General features: G+C 32.8%; 1 protein-coding gene and 1 long non-coding RNA gene across 7 annotated transcripts; one reads left to right on the top strand and one right to left on the bottom strand.

The window, feature by feature from the left end:
• Nucleotides 1-3,798: 3,798 nt before the first annotated feature.
• Nucleotides 3,799-18,319, bottom strand: LOC110635582 (transcription factor TCP2). Of its 6 annotated transcripts, none has more exons than XR_009144155.1 (5): nt 17,927-18,153; nt 17,124-17,333; nt 14,585-16,469; nt 5,402-5,658; nt 3,799-4,156 (listed from the first exon to the last, which is right to left on the bottom strand). XR_009144155.1 is itself a non-coding variant. In XM_021784973.2 (5 exons), the coding sequence occupies exon 4, from the start codon at nt 16,055-16,057 to the stop codon at nt 14,615-14,617; it is 1,443 nt and encodes a 480-aa protein (XP_021640665.2). In that variant the 5' UTR covers nt 16,058-16,469; nt 17,124-17,333; nt 17,927-17,967; nt 18,179-18,278; the 3' UTR covers nt 3,799-4,156; nt 14,585-14,614. The 6 variants fall into 6 exon arrangements, 5 of the variants coding, with proteins under 5 accessions (XP_021640665.2, XP_021640664.2, XP_021640668.2 ...); XM_021784973.2 differs by lacking the exon at nt 5,402-5,658 and adding an exon at nt 18,179-18,278 and having other exon boundaries at nt 17,927-17,967; XM_021784972.2 differs by lacking the exons at nt 5,402-5,658; nt 17,927-18,153 and adding an exon at nt 18,179-18,319.
• A 1,636-nt stretch (nt 18,320-19,955) lies between these two features.
• On the top strand, nt 19,956-21,381 carry LOC131173845 (uncharacterized). The gene is made up of 3 exons (XR_009144156.1): nt 19,956-20,087; nt 20,536-20,593; nt 21,167-21,381. It is a non-coding gene; the product is annotated as an uncharacterized LOC131173845 (long non-coding RNA).
• Nucleotides 21,382-22,569: the final 1,188 nt, after the last annotated feature.

The raw sequence follows: 22,569 nt of genomic DNA, 5'->3' as shown, positions 1-22,569 counted from the left end.
GCAAGATTTCATAGCGATGCTATGATAGCTAATTACTTGTCTATCATTTTATTTGGTTTCCCGAAGAAATATGCTGTGTTAAATATACGGCCTGGTCTTTTGCATATAACTAGCCAAATTTGTTGAGCTTTGGTTTCTGGAAAGGTTGTGCTGATGTCGAGGCTTCTCCAGGCTTTCAGAAAAAAAAAATCCTTTAAGTAATGTGCAATAGCAAAATAGGGATAATGAATCAAAGTTTCGGTTTCTTCTAGGTAGGCTGCATGTTATGTGTTTCATAAATGGAGAATATTTTAGCTCTCACAAAGGGAGCAATACAGCAGCATTGTTTCTTCAAGATTCCAGGCTGTGATTTCCCATTTAGAAGATCAGTAAGGAAGACTGCCTGCTTCCCAGTAGAAGATGCAAGTTCTGTTGCTTGTCATGTGTTAACTTATGATAACAGTTGATCATGGGTGATTGATGCCGATTGATGCCTTGAAACTTTATTCAACAGCATGGGTGGCCTTGCCTAAATTATTATTGATTTTCAACTTGTAATAAGCACGTAGAAATAGAATTCTCTCTCATTTTACCAAGGTGCTTGGAAGGGCATCTTTCTTCTCTGGGATTTCATATTTGGTTAAATTTTCTCTTTTCCTGCAAAACTATCTTGCTGCTCAACGAGTAACCAAAGTCACCGCACTGTTAGCTTGATATATTTAGTAGCAATCGGCAAAGTGACTATAAATAAAGTGCTTTTTGTTTTATTCCTCTGTATATCCAATTTTTTTCTATGCAAAATAATAATAATAATAATAATAATAATAATAATAATAATAATAATAATAAAGGAGTACGGCATTCTCACTTTACATAATTCAGTTCAACAAGTTGCATTTTAATAAATGAAGCTACTACGTCCTTTCAGAAAAAAAAATGAAGCTACTATGTCATGAATAGCTGAGGGCCAACATGCTTTTAGCCTTTGAATCTTTGAGAATTGCATCTCTAATCTCCTTTTGATCCTTGCAGGGCCCTAAGCACTGGAAAAATGCATCATTATGTGCTCAATTTCATGAACAGGATGATGACTATGTATCTACCCCTTCAATTTGTGAAATAATGATCTTCATTGCTAGTAGGATCTTCCACTAGTAAAGTAATTGCCTGCTATGAAGCTACAAGATCTGATATTTGCCCATTTCGAACATATCTAGAAGGTTGTTTTCCCTTTTACATATGGATATTTTGAAGTAGCACATATATTTTATGAACTTGAACATGATAGAGAGAGAATGAGATATCTAAGATATTAATCTGTTAGAGACTTTTAGTATTATATCTTTGTTACTGAATTGAATGAGTCCTTCCATGGCACTATAGTTGGAAATGATTGGGTGGCTGTAGCCATGTTTATCAATATCAACTGCTAACCACAACCATTATAAATTTTCTTCTGCCATTATTATTTTTTATGTTCATTCTTTTTTCAAATAATTAGCTGTTCTTTCTCTACCCTTATCTGTTGATCACATGATAGATCTTAGCTTTGATACAAGACACGTGAAGGAAACCTGGACTCACTCAATGCCCCCTTTGACTTTGTGCCATATGATTTTCTTTGGCAGCTGCTGCTTCATCTTCTTCTTCTTCCTCTGTGCCTTTGTTAATATTAGCAAATATGATTGAAAAGCAATTCCTTTCATAATGGGTAATGCAACACTTGGCCTAGCATCTTATTCTATTCTATTTTTTTCCTTTACTTTACGATTCGAGGAGCAGGGGCCTCAACTCAAGTGGAGAATTATATATGAGGAACAGATATGGTATGACAAAGGCCCACATGTTTATTCATTAGCCGACAGTGGTTGTAATTGTGAGGGAGAAGGTGAATTAGTGGAAATTATAATTAAAAACACTAAGCAAAGCAATTGGGTAGTGTTTGGAAACATCCATGTTATTTTGTGATTTTTTTTAATTATTATTTTTCATGATTGTTTCTTCCACGCTCCCCCATGTTCTTCTTATTCTAACATTTTATTTTTGGCGATGTTGTTGTCACTTTCTTAGCCACAAAATTTAAGGTGGATATCAATTACTATAAGAGGTTTGATTGGTCTCTCACTTTTAATTCTTTTTTATGAGATGGGTCATTTTTTCCTTTTAATTGTGATCACATATTAGTATGCAACTCGTAAGTTTTATGAAATTGATTTAATTTTTCTATTTGATTAAAAATAGACCAAATAAGCCATAAGCAAGAACCCTAACTTAAGGTTTTACAAAATTGATTTAATATGAATTTTAATATCCCAAAACGATGAGATTACGAAAATATGTAAAATTTTTACTTAAATTTATTTATTATAAACTCAATATGGGTCTTATCATATATCTTATATTTTCAGTTTAATTCATAATAGATTTAATTAAGTCTACTTACAATATAAATAAAAATAATTTATAGATTAATTTGAATAAAATTTGACTTGACTAATTTAAATTATTCTTAATAGATGGGATATAGGGTATATAAACTTTTTTACTTTCTTATTCCTATTCAACGTGGGAATGTTATTACGTAATCAAACCTTGAGAGTTAAGAGGAAGCTTTGGAGGTGCAATTGTGAGGTATGAGCTTTCATTAACTCATTGTATTTGATAATGTCATGGGTAGCCAAAATCATCACCTTTCTTTGAGTTTGTGCTTGTTTTATCCTTTCTCTTAGCTTGTGTTTCTGCTATTGTGTCCTAGTTTTTTCGTTGATGAAGACATAGACTCAATTTGGTTTGGAATCAAAATTGAGTCAATCAAAATCCAAATGGTCAACAGCTTTTAAAACCAAATTGAACCCATGATGACATGGGACTAATCTTGATTTAGAAATTTCTTAAATCTTGAATTAGATTGAAATTGCTAGTTTAGCCCTCTAATTCATTTTGGTTCAAATTTAAAAATTAAAAGAAATGACATCTGTAATGTGCCACATAACACTCAGATCAAACCAAAATCATTCAAAATCAAAATCGTATGAAATCAAACTTCTAATTTTTTTTTTAATCTCGATTTATCGTGAAAGGCAAACCGAAACCAAACATATTATGTGCACGTATTATCCATTTTCTCTGCGCATCTCCTGAGCAATAAAAAATTGCAAAAAGCTCAATCCCAGCCATTTTATTTACACATATTTTGGATAACAATTCGACAATTGAAAAATAGTGTTAATAATGATGTGAAATTACTAAACAAAATTAAATAAAAGTAGAAAAAAAAATAAAATAACATTATAATTTTAAATAATAATTTGAAAATTTAAAAGCCACACAATGTGTTGGTAAGCAACTAGTTCATACAATTGTTTATGATGACAAAACGTCACGCACCTCGCAGTGCCCAATCTTAGTTGAATCCCACTTATCCAGTTACAAATTTGACAAACTCAGCTCCAATTGCCATATCCCTGCAATGCATAACCTTTTAACATGATGGTAAATTCTCTCTCAATTTGATTTAAAACTCAAGCTCAACTCTCCATTTGGCTTTGTTGGTGCTTTTATCTCTTCGTATGAGTGGAGAAATTGTGCTTTCCTGTTCACCTTCATCGGCTTGAGCTCATCATGTGTGATTGGCGTTGCAGATTTCCGCCTTCCACGCTGCTGTTTTTTTGGATCTCACAGGTCAGATCACGGTATCATATGGTCGATAGTATATGGGCTTTAGAGCTATTCTCTCAAAAACTGTCAACAGAGTACATTCCATTATTTACAATTTACCTTGAAAAGTGCATAAGATTGTTGTTTCGAGTTGAGGGAAGATGAAAAACGGTGGTGATCATAGAAACATTTAAGTCCGAATTAATTTCCAAGAGAAGAGGCATGTGCTTTGCTCAACCAATGGTATACACAATTTCAGAATAATCATAGACAAGGGAAAAAGAATTAACTTCAATCGAATTGTTCTACATATTTCAAAAAAACACACAATTGCTTTTGCACGCATACATAAATGCATCCTGACATGTGAGAATGCAACCTGAACTGACTCCAGAATGGTTAAAGCTGAACACCAACGCTTTCAGAAGCTTCATGCTATGGTATGTCACCCACTGCTAGCTAGGAAGGCATATGCATTCACTTGTGGCTTGCTGCTATATATTTCTCCATCTTCGCTTTCCTGCATCAAAATTTTACCACTGAAATTAATGTCAATGGTGTTTGTTCATGCAAACAAGAATTATAATCTTGCTTATGATAACAATAATAATAATAATAATAATCTCTGCACAAATACAAAACGCAGCAGTAAATGCAGCGAATACAAAATTAAGGAGAACCTTGCTTGATAATGTTTGGAATATTCTTAATGCATATATAATATTCATTTAAGGAGAACATATGGTTCTGTTCACAGCAAAAGGGGATTAAGTCTGGAACTTACGTCCCTTTCATGTAAATGGTATACATGATGCACCTGCATGTACAAATTTACAAGTACTCTGTTGTGAAAGGCTTCAGAGACGAATAAATTTATGAAAATCATAAGGTGTATGGGGATCTTCCAACGAAGGATTGCAAAATCATTGAAACTGCTCTGATCATATTCAAAGTATTTGATATATTAGAAACTTTTTTTCCACTTTTCAAGGGAAGAGGAAACAAAGCCACACTGTTGTATTCATATAAAATCTTCCAGGGAAAAAGTGTCTAAACATCATGAGGCACATCAATCCCTAAACTGCAGTAGAAATACAATTTGTGCATTTTGTAAAACTTTTAGCAAGTTTTCATATGATAATGATTTTATTAAATTGTTTCTACATCAACAGTCGCAATAAATTTATTATTAAAAAGGAAAACACCGAATCATATGACATATCATTTGTTGATATGAAGGGACGATATTAAAAAATCAAGAAAAAAAAAAAAAGAATCTAGCATTCCACTGTTTTACTCAAGGAACCCAGAATCAAAACAATATTATAACAAAAATTAACATTCAACTTCCTTCAGCAAACTAGTGGTTAAGAAAACAGGTTATAGAAACAAGTCACCGTTGTTTTGAATGAATCCTCTACACTAGATAGCCATAGATTTATAACATAATTTATCTATATAATGTATTACCATAGAAACGTTATACAAGAGCACCTTTGAAAAGTTCCCATGCTTGACAAAAAGGGTAAACCAGGTGCTACAATAAAAGTAGGATAAAAAATGAAAGATTCATGAAAAGATGGTTTGTTGAGACCTGCTAAAACAACCAAAATCCTATCTATGATGTGAAGTGAATCCTTCTACTATTTTCCATGGAATATAAATTCGCTTTGGGCAGTGAATGCAAATGATAAAATAGAAATCAAACTGTTATAAGCACCAATTCTTATTCCAGAAAGCAACAAGGGCTAACGTTCTTTCTTACTTTGGGTAGGGGTCATTGCAAACAAGTTTATACTAAATACCAATGGTATGCTCCAACGAAGATAACCATGCAATCAGAAGCTTCTACTTGCATTTAGTTTCAGCAGTACACCATCCCGATCTTCCTTTGCAGCAAAATCTTCGGCTACGATAGACATTGGCACACTAATAACATAAAAGTGGTCGAAGAACTCCATACACTATCCCATACTAGCTCTTTCCAGATGAGAATTTTACCATTAAATTGGAAAGCATAACCTGTGAAATTACAATGATCTCAAATCTTAGCCAGCTGCCTCTTTGTTTTTCCGGGCAAAGGGAGAAAGTATGCTTTCAAGTTCAGACTTAGGACAATAAACTCAATCATAACACCAAAACAAGCATATCCAGATCGCATTACCAAAATTATTGATCAAGGACATATTCAATTACCATGTACATATCTGGCTGAACCCAGATGCAGTTTTCATTCTGTGATTGAACGTTCTTTATACGGAATCTATGGCTGAGCGGTAAGGTCAACTTGATGGAAGGTATCCTAGAATTTATTAATTTATTTGTTGGGATGCAGTTTTTATTAATTCAACTGCAAGGAAAAAAGAAAAACAGGAGGCCAACTGCAACAGAAAATTTGTAATAACGCCACCAGTGATCTGAAAGAAGTCGAGTTCCAAGTAACTCTAGATTCAGATAGGACTCCAAACCACATTATCAACTTCATTGTTGATTATTGACACTTCTAACTACAATGATGAAAATCTAACCTTCAGGATCTCCCTTCAAATGAAAAAGAAAGATTGTTTCCACTTCAATTTTCCAGGTATTGCGCCTCATCTTATCTCATCCATGACATTGACTTAGATTTCTATACGTATTCAAAGGCTCCGAAGAAGTCATCCCGTTTTAATTAGCTATTACTAAGAGCAAGAACCCACTTATCAACAAAAAGAAAAGAAAAAAAGAAAGGAAAAAAAAAAGAGCAAGAACCAACAATTCAGAAGTTAACAATTCTTCATCATACCCTCTCTATTGAAAGCCTAAGTGCATAAGATACAGATATATGCAACCACTTCGCAATCTACCTCTACCCATGCCAACCACTCCTGATACATCAACGCTTACAGAAATCTAATATGTTGATTTAAATTCTTCCACAAAACAAGCATTTGCATTTTTATCCGGTATGATGATTCATTTGCTCGTCAGGGTTCTCAACCTAAACAAAATTACGCACGAAAACTCACGATAAAAAAATTAATAACATTGCAAAAAGAAATAAAAATGTCAATAAATTATCTTTTGTCTAAAGGTTTATTCATAGAATAAATTCAAACTTTCATATTTGTTGCTCATATATCCTACTTATGATTAAACTAAATTTTTCAAAATTAATAAATTTTACCTCACACTCAAACTAAAATTTGATAAATTATAATTTAATTCTAAAAATTTAGCAAAACCTTAGAGTTAAAGACATTTTGATCATTTTTTTAATTAACAGTCTATTGGGGAGAAGGACTCAGCTATAAATTTTGCCAAAAGAAAGTACTAAATTTTTTTATTTTGAAAATATATAGATTAAATATTAATTTTATCAAATTTTATGAATTAAATTGTAATTTATCTATTAAAACTCGAAGACGAAATTTGAGTGTTACATAAAATTTTTCAATTTTGAAATGTTTAATTTAACTACCTAAAATTTAAAAATTTGAATAAAATAACCTAAAGATTCAATTTTTTTTTCAACCAATTCGCCTTTTCTAAAAAGCTAAATAAGTTTTATATTCTTATGCAAGTAAAATAAGATCTCAATCTCAAATGGAAGACTCTCAAAAAATGAAGAGATCCACCAAGCTGATGTAAAAATATACTTATAAAATTAGGACAAAATTAGGACGGAGGATCCAAATCCATCCCAACCCATCGTCTTTTACCATAAAAAGATTTCTCATCAAGTCCGTACAGCTAATTTTAATTTAATTAGTTAGCTAAATTCAGTTTGTTAGCTAGTTAAGAAAAGTCAATAATGGCTAGCTACAAATCGACACTTAGCAGTAGTTTCCCGCTATTTTATGTTTTTTTATTTTTTCTAATCTGTTGTATACAAGGAGAGCAGCTACTAAAATAAGACGATTTTTTTGAGCTCTTCCATTTCATCTTAAGCGTTTTGTTTCAATTTCAGCTCTAAGTATTTTGTTTCAAAGTCGCATACAAATTTCTCAACAAAGACAAAATAAAATTCTCTCTAATAAAAAGATCTAACTAAATTCTACTACAATAGCAAAGAAACCATTATAGAAGCATAAAGTAATCCATCAATTAGTAAGAATGGAAATCCCCTTTATTATCAATTAAAGTTCAACTCTATTGGAAAGCACTACGAGAGTGCTTACTTAAAATCATTCAAGAGAGAACTTAACCTCGGTAGTAACAACTAGTCTGAAGATATGAAGCTCTTCCTCGGATAAAAAATGCCAATGTTCCTTTAAAAAGATAAATGAAATCAAAACCAAGTATGCCTATATACGTAAAACAAAGAGCAGCAAATTCCCTTTATATTAAACTCTATGAGTAGCTTTTTAGTCTCTTTGTTTTCTTAGTCAAGCATTGCTCTCACTTTTGGCTCCATAGCGGTACTACGCTACATGGAATCAAACTTGCTTAATTTTCAATCTTTGCATAAAGTCTTCACTAATTTGAAATATTAAAGTGTCATATTCATATTTGAATACCTTATCTAACACAATTTTAAAACAAAATGAAGAGTTGAAGTATGATTGTGAAACTATCATATGCACACTAAAGTGTCAAAGGGTTCTGGAGACTAGGCGCATAAAACTAAAAATAATAAAAAATAATAATAACTAAAAAGCCTTTTAGTACTAATATATTAAAAATTAAATAATTTTTTAAGATCTCAAAAATAAAAGTCAAACAATCATAAAATAACTATTCTTCAATTTTCATCAAAAGTTCCATTATAATCTTCTTGATTTTCTTTTACACCTTCATTCTCTTGATGCTCATCTTCAAAATCAATATTTTCATCATCTTCCCCTCCTTTAAGAATTAAAGGAGAATTATTTAGTTTTCAAGTAAATGGATAATTTTTTTTCCTTTTTTTGGCATAGATCTTGCATTAGGTGTAGATATAATTTAAAAAATAATAATAATAATAATAAAAGAATAGTAGTGTTGAAAATGGAAATATGAGAGAGTTGTGATCCTAGGCGTAGTGATTTTGATGAAATTTTGGAGACTAGTTATCACCAAAGATGCTTATTTTGAAAACATCCCAGTGCATCGATATCAAATTCTAGTAGATCGAAACATTTCGAGTTGAGTTGTAGCGCTTTTTGTCAATGGAAGTGCTTGCCAATGATGAAAATAGAGAAGGCCTTGCGCCTCGAACAAGGCACATTCCTAAGCGACTAGGTGCATAAGGTTAGAGCCTAATACGCACCTTTTGATAATTATGGGAATCACAAGACATGAGAGTGATAAAGCAACCCATGGAGAAGATTAGCGTTAGAATTAATAAAATCTCTTTTAATTAGTAAACCGTACTTCAAAAAAGTTTGTTTAGATTAATGGTGGAAAATGATAACCTTTGGACTTGGTTATCATTGTAAACGTCGGCTAACTCAAAAACAACAGCCAGCTTGATAAAGAATTTTTTTTTTTTTTTCATGAATAAACTTCAAAAAAAAGTACACAGTAAATATATTTGACCAATGTGAAAACTCCATTGTAAGGGTTACCCGGAGAAATTTAGCAATTAACTTTCCTAGGAGCGGATGAATTGTGGTTCATTTCATCACTTCTAAATATTTTAAGATCAAAGTGATCAATAGTTCTTTTTTGTAATAGTATTTGACTTCTAAGTATATATTTGGACTAGCCCTTATAAAATACTAACAATAATAAAAATATTCTTTTTCCAAATTATTTTCTTAAGTTTCTTTTTTTTTTAAATAAGGGATTGAAAGAATAGCATTCAAACTTAATTCTGCAAAGTGAGTAATGCGTTCAGTTATTGAATCAAATCAGACTAGGCAATTTCTTAAGTTTTTTTTTACAGTACTTACAATTAACCAAAAAAAAAAAAAAAGAGTAACAGTTTAGAAAACCACCATATTTATATTTAAAGGTAAACATAATTATGGTTTTAAATGGTTTAGTTACGTACAACACAGAGAACTAAATTTTCAATAAAGTATGATAAATTAATAAGTAAATAAGTGAAAAGGAGAAGAGAAAAGCTTAAAATATCATTGAACGAAATAATATCACAGTATTTATAAATTTTAAATATAAAGGCAAACCTAATTATCTAACAAAGGTAAATAGCGAAAAGGGACTCATAATCGACCTAAACTAATTTGGGATTTTGAGCATAGTTCTTGTTTCATTTATATACCACATTAATAGGGAAAACAATAGGAAAAACATGATAATAATATAGCCAAACACATTAATACGGAAGACAATAACTTTATCAATAAAAATAGAAGATAGCAAAGTTTTATCAAATGATTAACCTTTGTCCACTAACAACTAACAGCTTGACTAGTTTATCAACTATTGCTAAATCTTTAAGAAAAATACATATAACGAATTCCATTAAGTTTAGTATTAAAATTGATTTGATTTAAGTAACACATATTTCATTTTACTTTGAGAAATACTTGAATTTAAGATTTTATAATTTTAAAAATTATTTTAATATGATTAATGTTAGAATTATAGTTCAAAATCCTATTGGAATTTGGAGAGAGATCTTTTCCTAATTTGAGTGGGAGAAATATTTCTCAATAGGATGGAGGAATAGAACTTTTATTTTAGTGTTATTCCTAAATTGAGTGGGACTCCTAATCAGATAAGGATTGAGGAAATTAACACTAGAAATAGGAATGATGGAAAAAGTTATTTAACTTTTGTCCATTGAAGAGAATGGTTTTCAGTCCATGGAGTGAGGCTGTCACCCATTGTAAAGAGGGGTTTTGCCAATTGCTGCGAATTTGACTCTGCCCATTGACGAGAGGCTTTTGCCTATTGCAGTAGAGAAAGGCTTCGCCCTAAGGTGAAGAAAGGACATAGAATTCAAGAGGAATAGATTCTTGTCCATTTGTGAGAGAGCTCTTGCCCATATAGTTGAAGGCACCCTTTGTGGTGTAGTATTGTAATAGTAAATATATTGGGTTATGTTTATAGGAGACTGAAAGGGACAAACTAATATATTTACTATGAGCAGTTTGACGTAGTATTGATTCTCTTGGGTGTAATTGGGTTAATGGATAGTATAGCTATGAGCTTGTAATAATGATTTATTTATTATTGATAGTGGAAGATGGCATATCCGTGGATTTAGCCCTATGTTGAGAGGGTGAACCATGTAAATATTCGTGTTTTGTGTGTTTATTTGTTTTTTTGCAGTTTTCACGCTTCCGCAGTACACAACAATTAAATTAAAATTCATTTCTGGACGATTATTTTAATTAAAATTTTACGGATATACATATTTATATATAGGCCCTTGTATATCTTTTTTTAAACTAAAGTTAATTCCACTCCCACTTTAAAATATTCTCTTCTTTCCTTTGGAAAGAAAATTTAATTTTTTTACAAGAGAAAAATAAAAATTTGCCAAAATGAAACTCAATAATACTCCATTTGAAATAACTCTGTGTTAAAATAATTTTATTAAAAAAATCAACCCAAAAGATTTTGTAAAATTCATATATTTGAAATAAATTTTGAAACGATATAGAATTCATTTGAATTCTATCATTTAGCATGATTGACAAATAAGATAAATATTCTTGTTTTTTTTAATTTCCCCTTTTTTTTTTTTTAAATACAACTTAAAAGAATAGTGTTTTGAATTTTTAGCATAATACTTTCATTAAATGAGTTGAATTCTAATAAAATCAAGTCATCTTTAGTATTAGGAGTGCATGGTTTCGATTTGGTTCGGATCGGAATCGAACTGAAATTTCAGTATCGTTTCAATTTAGTTCTTCGTTGTTTCGGTTCCGGTTCCAGTTTGGTACGTTCTCGATTCTTCGATTCCAGCTCGGTTTAGTACGAATCCGATTCGGTTATCGATTCTTTAAAATATTTTATGTAATTATTTCTTTAAAAAATTATACTTGAATTAGCATTTAAGTTTTGAATTAGGATTTAAGTTTTGAATTAGGTTATCAATACATAATATATCATATAATATATCTTTTAGCAATTTTTAAACTATATAATTTTTTAGTACAAGTATCTATATAATTTAGGATTAAATATATTACAACATATAATAGTATATCTTATAATATCCATTTTAACTATTTATTAATTATATAGTATTTAACTATAAGACACAAATATAATTAATAATTAATATATATATATAATAGTTCATTTATAATTAAGAATTATAAGGTGATTTAATGTATTTATAACTAAAATTATTAAAAAAATATAAAAAAATGACATATAATATTAGGTTATATATATATATATATATATATATATATATATATATATATATATATATATATATATATAACTATATTGAAAATATATAATACATCTAAAAAAATAAAAAAATATATACATATAAATTTGATTCCAATTTAGTACGGTTCTTGTTCGGTTTCGATCTGGTTTCAATTCGGTTCTTAGCGAGAAACCATAACTAGATCAAAGTATCAAAAAAATCTCGGTTTGATACAACTTCTATCGATTCGATACAGTTATTCAGTTCTGTTTGGCTCCCCCAAAAATTATGCACGGCCCTATTTAGGATAAATTCATTTCTATTTAAATTTTTTTAATAAAAAAATTCAATTTTATTTATTTTAAACATTCCATACATGAAAATTGATCAAATAAAATTTAATTTATTTAAATATTTTTATTTTTAGACTTTTTCAAGCACACCATATGAAAAAATGAGAAAAAAAAATCATTGCTATGCATTGCCAACCAAAGTAGGTTTTTTTTTTTCCCTTTTAATAACAAATGGTAAATGAAATTTATTATAAGCATCAAAATAAAAATAGTGTTGTTTCTTCTGAGTGGTAAATTAGAGATGACAATTTTGCCTTGTGATATAATACGACCCGATTTCTAAACCAACGGGTAAACAAGTTGGACTTAAGTCTAGAAAAAGGTAAAAGGCCTTGAAGAGAAGGTGTTCGAATATGACTTTAGGTGCTCGAACAGTTCACAAGATGTTCGGATATGGTATTAGATGTTAGGATAGTACCCAAAGTGTTTGGTAATGATTGTTCGGACAAATTACTCTAACTAGGAAAAAGAGTGATCAGATATGAATTAGGTACACGAGGAAAGTAGGTCCTAAATTATCGTCGGGAATATAGGACATATTATGTGACGTCTCCGCAAAGAATAGAAGTAAATGAGTTAGTATGAGCTAGTAAAATCTCAATTAAATCGGAAAAAGATTTGTTCTCTTCTTTATAAATTAGGTCTATGTCAATGTTCAAGGTATGCAATTTCTACTCTTTTCTAATTGGCGTTTGCTTCTTGGGCATTTACTGACTTGAGCGTCAGAGTGGCCTAGTTCAAGCCACCATTCTCTTATTTTTTCTTGATTACAGGCAGCATTCCGATCAACCATTAATCTGAGAATTCCAAGCAACATCACCTTGCCCCAACAGAAAATTTATTTTTTTACCCCAATTAAGTTGTTTCAACTCAGTTTTGTCCAACTTTAAAAAAAATATATTTTATATTACAATTTTGAATGATACAAATGTTAAAAAAATTGTTTATCCTCAAGGTACACCACTTATACTCTATATTATTCTTTTTATAACTATAATATTTGATTCTTTTATATAATTCTAAAGTCATATACTTTCATTCTTTCATCATTTGGGATAATCAAAAATTCATATTATTATTCAAAGAATTTTCTCCTTTTCAATTGAATACTTGTTGCAGTCACTGAAAATTTGAAACCTCGATGTTCAAGAACTTGAGTGACAATAAATCAATGAGGAACCATGGCTGATGCTCTACAACTATTCTATTCATCAAGAATTCCCTATATAAGTGCTAGGGCAATTAATGTGCTTTGGGTGTGGTGTTTAGTGTTTTAGGGTAGCAGATGGTTGGTACCCAATAGTTATTCCATATATATTTGGTAAAATTTATTAATCAGCTGTTGTTATCTTATTCTAATTCCACCAGCTACATTTTCAAGCTGATAACTGATTTGAATTTATTTTTTATTTAAATTATATTGCCCTTTAAATTTATTAATTATAAATTGTCTTTAATTAATTTTTTACATCAATAAATTATTTATAATTATAAGTAATATATGAATAAAAAAATATCAAAAAATAAAGTAGTTATAATATTTATTCTTATACAATAAAGAGTATGTATATAAAATAATTATATTTTTTAAATCAAAAGGCCCTTAAACTTTTTAAATTTAATAAATATGCACATATATTAATCTAAAAATTTTTCGACATTGACATTGATGCAATTTATTAGCTAGAATACTTCTTTTCATGTTTCCTACTAATTCCTGTGTTTTAATGTTTGATAGGTCAGGATACGTGCATGGAGCAGCAACTCAGTATAGCAGTTTGTTCATTCATGTAATCAGTTTAACTAAAACCCTAAAAGCTTGCAAGAACAGACATAGCGCCGAACTATTGTCATGTGGCCCAATTCTAAAGGCAAAAAAGAATTGGGATTCTAAAGCTAATCAAGGTTAAACCTTTATTCCAGTCAGTGCCAAACACACATGGCTGGACCACAGAGACCAACATCTGGCCAAGATTGCGGATGTTAGGGAGAAGGGAACCCGAAAGAGAACAAACGAAGAGACAACCTTCCGATTCCAATTCATTGGAATCCATGCACGAATCATACAAAGACAATATAATACATAACACCCATGAAAATACACCCAATGGCTAACTTACTTTATGATTAACAAGAAAGAAAATTTTAAAGAATTCAAGGTTAATATTACTATGCGTTGCAGGTATACCCAAAACCAGCTCAAGAGAGGGAAAACAAATATATAGATACCAAAGGGCAAGCCAAAGAAATTCTTAAAGAAGGCAGAAGATTAAGGACTAATCTACAAAGTTGGAAGAACAAGAATAAAACTGGAGATTGGACAGTTTAGGCTTACCAGGAAGATTGGCATGCTTCCGAGCAGTGATCAGTTCTTCCCTTTCCCTCTCTGGTCAGAATGCCTGTTTCCATCCCCGTAGCAGAGCTGCAACCCAGGTGGATGGAACTGATGATGGTGATGATTCTCCATAGGTGGTGGCGGTGGACCAGCAGCACCAATGAAGAAAGGTACATTTGTTGAGCCGTCTATGGGAGAAGACGAAAACCTCTGGAGGTGAGGCAAAAGAGACGGTGATGATGAATTGGACTGAAGGGTCCCCCTATTGAAACCAGCAACGCCTGAAGAGATGGTGAAGTTCAGATTATAGTCCCCACGGGGACCAGGCTGTGATGTGGCTACTGGGATCAAATGATCGGAAAAGAAAGGAAAATGCTGCAATTGCTCCTGGTGATTCTCTCCCGAGAAATTGAATGACGGGATCGACATTGTCATTGCTTGCGGGATTGAATTCCCCAACTGGATTTGCCCTGAAAACCCCAATGGATGGTGGGTTGCCCTCGACGAGGACGGCCCTAAAAGCCCTGCACCAAAGTAATCCATTTGGGTCAAGGGCCACTGCCTCCCCGGGGCTGCCTTGTTGTGAAAAAAGTTAGCCTCAGAACCAGAAGGACTAGTAGCAGCACCATTGTTGTTGCTGTTGCTGTTGTTATTGCTTACGCTACTAATCCCAGCCGTTAAAAGCTCAGTAAACGTGGAGTTCTGAGAAATGGGGTTCATGTTCTGGTGATGGGCAATGAGTGATTCGTTCTCTTTCTCCTTCTCCTTGGCAGCCCTCTCCCTTGCTCTCTCACGAGCCTTTTCACGGTTAACGCGAATATCAGACCTGGAAAGTGATAGCCCTGACCCTTTGCTCGTGTCTGAAGTGCTACTGCAAGCAGATTTAGACAATGAAAGATGCTGGTTCTGATTAAAATTGGGGTCTTCGAGCTCCACATCAGCTGAATCAAGGCCTTGTTCGGTACCGCCACTGTTTCTTTTCTCACCACTTAATTGCTTTGGAGCGTCAGGGAAAGAACCATTGAGCGAAGGGAGCTCGTTTATTGCATCTGCAGCTGCTTTAATCAGCCACTCTACTGCTTTGCTTGGCTGATCATACCCTAACCGATCTTGGAGATCGTAGAATTGTATTGCAGTGGTCACCGATAACCGGACTCTTCGGTCCCTTGGCCCCTTTGAGGTCCATACCTTGCTGTGCCGATCTTTCCCACCGGAAGCTCTAGAAACCCTAATTATGCGTGATGAGTGGTGCCACCCACGAAGCCGATTAGCGCTGCCGGCATCGCCTCCTTCACCGCTAGCACCACTAATACTTCCACTGCCAGGATTAGGCCTTTTGATCTCTCCATCTTCTTCGTCATCTGGATATTGGTGGTCACCATCCCCTTTTTGGCCTATTTTCCTAGTGTCATTTCTGCCATTACTAACTCTAGAGAACTTGCAGGGTTGTGTCTGAATCTCCTCAACCTCCATAGCACTTTCATTCCTTTGTCAAAACAAGAACTCCAAAAAACCAAGACCCTAAAAACACTTCTCCTCTTTCCTTTTTCACTGCGTCTGCTTTCCTACTTTCTAGCTAGCTTTCTTTCTTATCTTCTTGTACTATGGAGAGAAGGAGAGCTGAATTGGGTATGGGTTTCTACAGAGAGAGAGAGAAATGAAGAGGCTAGAAGAAGTGCAGAGGTGGGGTTGCCGCGTCCTATGCACTGATGAAGATAATTCATTAGAGTACTTTGGCTGTGAAAAGGCCTTTTTTTACGATTCGATATATCACAGTCCAAGTCAGGAGAGAGAAAACCTCTTCTCAGCTTCTCACTCGTGTAAGCTTTTTGCAGTTTGCAGAGGCTCTCTCTCAAAAGCAAAGCCTGCAATGCCAGCCTCAGCCCTGCAACCAAAAACCACCAAGTTAAAACTTAAACCCAAAAAATTAGAAAAAAAAGAAAGAAAGAGAAGTATAAGATGGCTTAAACAGGTACACAACACTCACAACTGCTTTAACCACACCGGCATATAGATATAGATATATAGATAAATAGCTAGACTCCCTCATTGTATAGCCTGAGATCTAACTTGCTTGTACGATATCTATAGATGCCCTTTAACAGCTTAAACCTAAAGATGATTAGCTTTAACAAAAGTCGAAACAAAAAAAATACCCCTACATGTGCATTTTATTACACATATACACAAAGATAAGAGTCGAGAGACCCTTGATCTGTGCTTTTCTGCTTCAAAATTAAGCTAAAGAAGCAGCAGAAATTGCGTACGGGTTGCCGATCTAAGCCAGACCTTTTTCTTTTCATCTTTCTTTTTCATGTTTGGTTTGTATTTAAAGCTTCCTTTCGCTGACTCTAAAAATGGTAGACACTAACTACACCACCACCTCCACCACCGCTATTGCCACCTCTATGCACAAGAACAATAAATGATAAAAAATCATTAAATAAAACAGTGTTTCAAATTTACCAACAACAAGAAAGGAATATATATTTTTAGTTCATAAGAACAAAACAATTAAATAATTAAAAATTTAGCTTACACTGAAACAATGTTACAGATGTGCAGCTCTTAAAAGAATTTATTTTTCTCCTTGTTTGTCTCTCTTCTTGCCTTTTCTTGCTTCCTCTGTTGCTTTTTTATTTTTTCACCAAATTGTTGCTCAAAGATCTTTGCCTGTAAGCATCCAAAAGTGACAGATCTGTGACCCTCGTTGAAGAAGATTAATTAGCTTCACAGATCAGTCCTTGTGCTGCAAAACCACAAATCGAACAGTAAAGGAAATTACGAATTTAGATGCACAATTCTGATTATATATTACTAATTATAAACTCATTTTACATTTAGTTGTAAGAAGAAAATCAATTTTTTCTAATGGCTGCAGAGAAACAACTTGAATGTATGCTTAGAGATTATTATTATTATTATTATTATTATTATTATTATTATTATTATTATTGTTTTTTTAGCCTGCAATTACATGCTCATTGAAGAAACAAAAGGGAAAATGAATCTCAAATCAGCTTTAAAAAGCAAGAAAACAAGATATTATATGAAAAGAAACAAAAAAAATAAAATAAAATAATTTACACTTCTCAATCTTCAGTATAAATTCAGTTCTGGTTTGTAATAACCAAAAAAAAAAAAAGCTGCAAATGCTAAATATCAAGCTCTGTCACTCAAATATGCAGAAATTCAGACGTGCTTTGAAACAGAAAAAGAATAAAGGAAGCTTGAGTGTAGTTTTGCCAGAATTTGCAGCTTGAAATTTCTCAAAATCTTAGCTAAAAAATGCAAAATAAAAAAAGAGCAAGCTTTTCTAATTTTTTTCAGCTTAGTACTCACCCTTTGCCACAGAAAGATAAAACAGCCCACCATTAACAGAGCTTGAATTCAAAGAAACAAAACAAGCAAAAAAATTTAGGGTTCAAAATGAAGGAAAATTCAGCAGAGAAAAAAAAATAATGAGAAAACATATATATATAAAAAAAAAAAAAAGACGATGAAGAAGAAGAAGAAGAGTAGAGGTCTAGACTCTGAAGTCTGAAGTGAGGAAGCAAAGAGAAGAGAAGAGTTCATGTTGAAGCTTCTTCCTACCCATTCGAGCAAACCACCAGGCTTATCGGAAAGGACAGACACTGTGCCGTTCCTTCCCAACCTTTAATATATCTTCTTTTTCTTTTTCTTTCGCCCCTTCTTTCTTTACTTAATTACCCTCGCTGCCACTGCCTTTTTTCATGGCTGCGTTCTCATTTTCATATATTATATTGTAACATATAAATTTAAAAATAAAAAATAAAAATCCAGCGTCGTTTGCACAATAATAGGCTTTCTTTTGTTTTTATTCAATTATTTAAAACAAAAGGAAATTGTGCTTTGATTGATTGGTTGGAATTTCATTATTTTACTTTTATTTTATTATAAAGAAGATTTTTTTTTTATGTGACGTTTATAGATATTAATGGACAGCCAAGCCAACCATTTTTAATTTAGTGCTATATATTTATTTAAAATTAATGCCAATTGTGAAATAATTCAACGACCGTGCTTTTTGAGCTTTTATAATTTTTTACTTTTCTTTTAGATTTTTTTTTTTTCAGTTTATCTATAATAAGAATTAAAAATGACTCCAATAAAAAAAAATTGTCAATTAGTTCTTTAATATTAACATTTAACTCTTAAAATAGCCATAAATTCTAAATTTTAAATCTTAAATTCACCTTATACCAAATATTCTCTTAATAAAAATTTATAATTTTGAAATTAAATTTAATATTATTAAATTAAAATTTATTAATGAATTTTTAGTTTTTTAATTTACTAAAACATACATTATTCTGTTTTTTAATGATGATGATTTAGATGATGGAGCGGAAATTCCATTCAATTGTTTTTTAAATGAAACTATGGTTCCCAAATATTTCACATTGTAAACAAAATACATTGAGACCAACAAATTCAGTTGAAAACTAATTGTAACACCCTAAAAATTTTAAATTTTATGAGCATTTTTGGTATTTTAATTTTATTTAAATTTTAGGAATTTTTTTGAGATTTTTTGGATTTTAAAAATCGGGTTCGATTTTCCAAAAATATAAACTTTGATGATTTTTAAAAATTAATTTAAAGACCACGTGGTAAAACTAAAAATATATTTGGAGTCTACGTATTTTTCTGAGTTTTATGGAATTTTTTCGGAATTTTTGGACCTCGTTTTCGGTCCCGAGACAGAGTAAAAATTCAAAATTTTGTATTTCGAATCGAACCGGACCGAATCGGACCGATCGAATCGGACCGGTCTCTTCTCTTTTTCTTCCTCCCGCGCGCGACGTTCCCTCCCCTCTTCTCTCTCTCGTTTCTCTCTCACTCACCAGTAGCCCGCTGGCCGCCCAGCAATGGCCGCAGCCAGTACGGCGCCACACACGGAAACGCGCGAAGCCTCCCCCCCCTGCGCGCGCCGCTTCGACTTCCCAGGCCAAATCCGGCCGATCCGGCCACCAATTGGACCGAGTCTTGTGTCCAAAATCATCTACTCGGCGAGAGCTTTCCATAGACACCAAGAACGCCGAAATCCATTGAGCGGATTATCCGATTTTTGCTCGGAAAGATTTTAGCCCATTTCGACTTTTGGGCTAGATTTCTCAAAAACCGTGAATCCCACGAGAAAACCGAGGCCACCAGCACGCTCCATTCGTCGAGAGCTTCGCAACGACATAAATTTCGAATTTTTCCGACACCGTTTTTCGGTGGGTCCCACGGAACTTCGCAGTGTTTTTCCGAGCATTTAATGAGCTTAAAAAATTCTGAAAAATCTATGTACTAACCCCCGTGTTATGGGCTTCGTGTAGGTATCCTCGATTAGCGGAAATTCGATAGTTGACCGGGTCTGCAAATTTCGGGCCAAACAGACCCGTTACCGAAAAAGTCCCCGAATTGGATCGAGGTTTTGGCTAGCCCCCCATTGTCAGACGTCCCGAGCGCGTTCCCGAAGTCGGAATCGGCAAAGGTAAACCCGAACCTTGCTTTTTCGTAATTTTCTAGTGCTTAAATAGGATTAAAAATCCATAAAATATTCGTGGTAGCTTAGAAAATTACGATTCTTTTTGCAATAGCTTAGTAATATTGCTAAGGACCGCGGGGAAAAGTTTTATAATTTTTAGAGCTTGTTTGGGCAGTTTTTGCAAAAATGATCAATAATAAGGACTAAATTGAAATTTTGCGTATTGTGATGGATGACTGATTTGATGGGCCCAGGAGGGGCTGTGTGATATGATTGAACTGTGGATGTATGGATTGTGAGTATAGAAGTGTGTTTTGAACCCTTTTGCAGGTTGGGTAGGTCCTAGGTATAGGGGAGACTCTGCCGGATTTTCGGCACGACTTAGGACGTAATTGGTCTTTTCTTTGTTTGTATTGAGTCATATTGTATTAAATAAATGTAATATGATTGTCAGGTGAGCCGGGACAGCCTTCTTCCTCCGCCCAGCCGCCACAGTGATTGTCGTCAAGTCTGTGAGTAGAATATTAATTTTAATTGTAATTTTGATATTATTATATGTTCAGCATGCCCATGCATCACTTATATGCATATATTTATGTAGTTAAACTCTAGGCACGATTTTTGATGCATTGATAAATGTTAAAGTGCCTTGGATGTTGTTGTGGTAATTTGGAGCAGTGTGCGTGCGTTGGCGTGCGTGTGATGTGGTGTGGACTATGGATAGGACGGGTAGACACGGCTTGAGTTCTTCGCTGGGACCCGGTCCTTCGGGGTAGACACGGCTTGAGTTATTCGCTGGGACCCCGATTTGGTATTTAAGTGGAAGTCCGAGCTGAGTTCTTCGCTGGCACCAGGTTGGATTTAAGAGAGCTGTATAGGGGATCAGCTCCCATATATTATGATTGATGTTACAGGGTGCGTGAGTGCTCTAAATTACCTTTTTGATGCTATGATGTGAATTTATTGCTGATGTTGCATTTCATTCCACAGGTTGCATGAGTTTTAGATAGTTATAGAGATTATGGTTAAAATTGATATTTTACTCTCTGAGTCGAACGCTCACTCCTGTTCAAAAATTTTTACAGGCCACAGGAGGATATTTTGTTCTGGGTTAACCTGCTTTTCTACTTCGCAGGTTGTTTATCAATATTTGTGTAATTTTATTTACTCCTAGAATTTCCGCATGTGTTAGCAGTAATTATTTGAATTTGGTCTGTAATATTATTATCATGTTGGACCTGTAAACTTAATATTCTATGTCTGTTTTGATGGATTGGATGAGGGAGCTGAGCTCCCGTTTATTATTATGTTGATGAGTATGTGGAGGGTGAGCTGAGCTCCCCAATTGACTATATATTGTGTTTACAGGTCGGGTGAGTCGAAAACTCCCCGTTGGAAAGTCCATTTTATGGCCGGACTCTGTCCGTTTGTTTTCTTGAAATTGGGCCCAAATGGGCCTTAGAGTTGGGTTAATGAACAGTTAGGCTTACTACGGGCCTCGGGGGCTTTAAGCTGGCCCAGGTCCTAGTGCCGGTCCGGCCCATAGGTTGGGTCGTGACACTAATTTTCTTAGAGGTGATAATTTTAGACATAACTCACGAATACGATACAAAAATGATGTGAAAATATAGGATTTGTGTTAGATTTATTCGTGTTCGTGTTGAATTCATGTCGACTCATTTATGACAAGGATGTAATCGTGTCGTATTACGGTTTAATCTGTTAACCTGACTTAACATATTTATGACACGGTTTAATATTCGTGTCACATGTTGATTCGTGACTCACTAACTTATTTGACCCACTATAACCTATGAAACCACTTATACAGCATGTTAAATGGGTTAAATCGTGCTAAACCATGTTAAATAGGTCATTTCGTATTAAATGAGTAGTTTCATATTAAATATATTAATATAATTTAATATTAATTATATCATGTCATGTAATCCGTATAATAGAATGGTCGAATTTGTGTTTAAATTTTTGACACGATTTATTAATCATATCGTGTTCGCGTCGTGTGTTGATAAGATACGAACACAACTCATCAACCTGAATTGTAACCTCTAACTTAAAAAAAAATACTATTAAAAATAATTTTTAAAAATTATTTTATTATTTTAATGTTATAATAATTAAAACTAAATAAATTTCATTTTAAATTATTTTTTAATATTATTCAATTAATATAGTTAAAAAAAATCTTAACAATAATTCCAATAATAATACTAAACAAACATCTTAATTTGATTATTATTATTATTATTATTATTATTATTATTATTATTATTATTATAAATGAAAACTCAACATTCTCCCAAAAATATTGATGTTTTCAAAACCATATTTTTAACCATTTTTAATCTAATAAATGAGAAGTGTTTTTTTTTTTAAATATAAATCCCCATAATGACAAAGTCTTTGATATTGAAAAAAAAAAAAAAACAATTAATGTGTCTATTAGATCAAACCCACGTTGTGATAA

This window comes from Hevea brasiliensis, chromosome 15 (genome assembly GCF_030052815.1).
Source record: "Hevea brasiliensis isolate MT/VB/25A 57/8 chromosome 15, ASM3005281v1, whole genome shotgun sequence".
NCBI classification, from domain to species: Eukaryota; Viridiplantae; Streptophyta; class Magnoliopsida; order Malpighiales; family Euphorbiaceae; genus Hevea; species Hevea brasiliensis.
This window is presented reverse-complemented; position numbering and strand designations above follow the sequence as displayed.

What these genes read in the sequence shown, in the direction of transcription:
- LOC110635582 (XM_021784972.2), bottom strand. Translation starts at nt 16,057, where the DNA reads ATGGAGGTTGAGGAGATTCAGACACAACCCTGCAAGTTCTCTAGAGTT.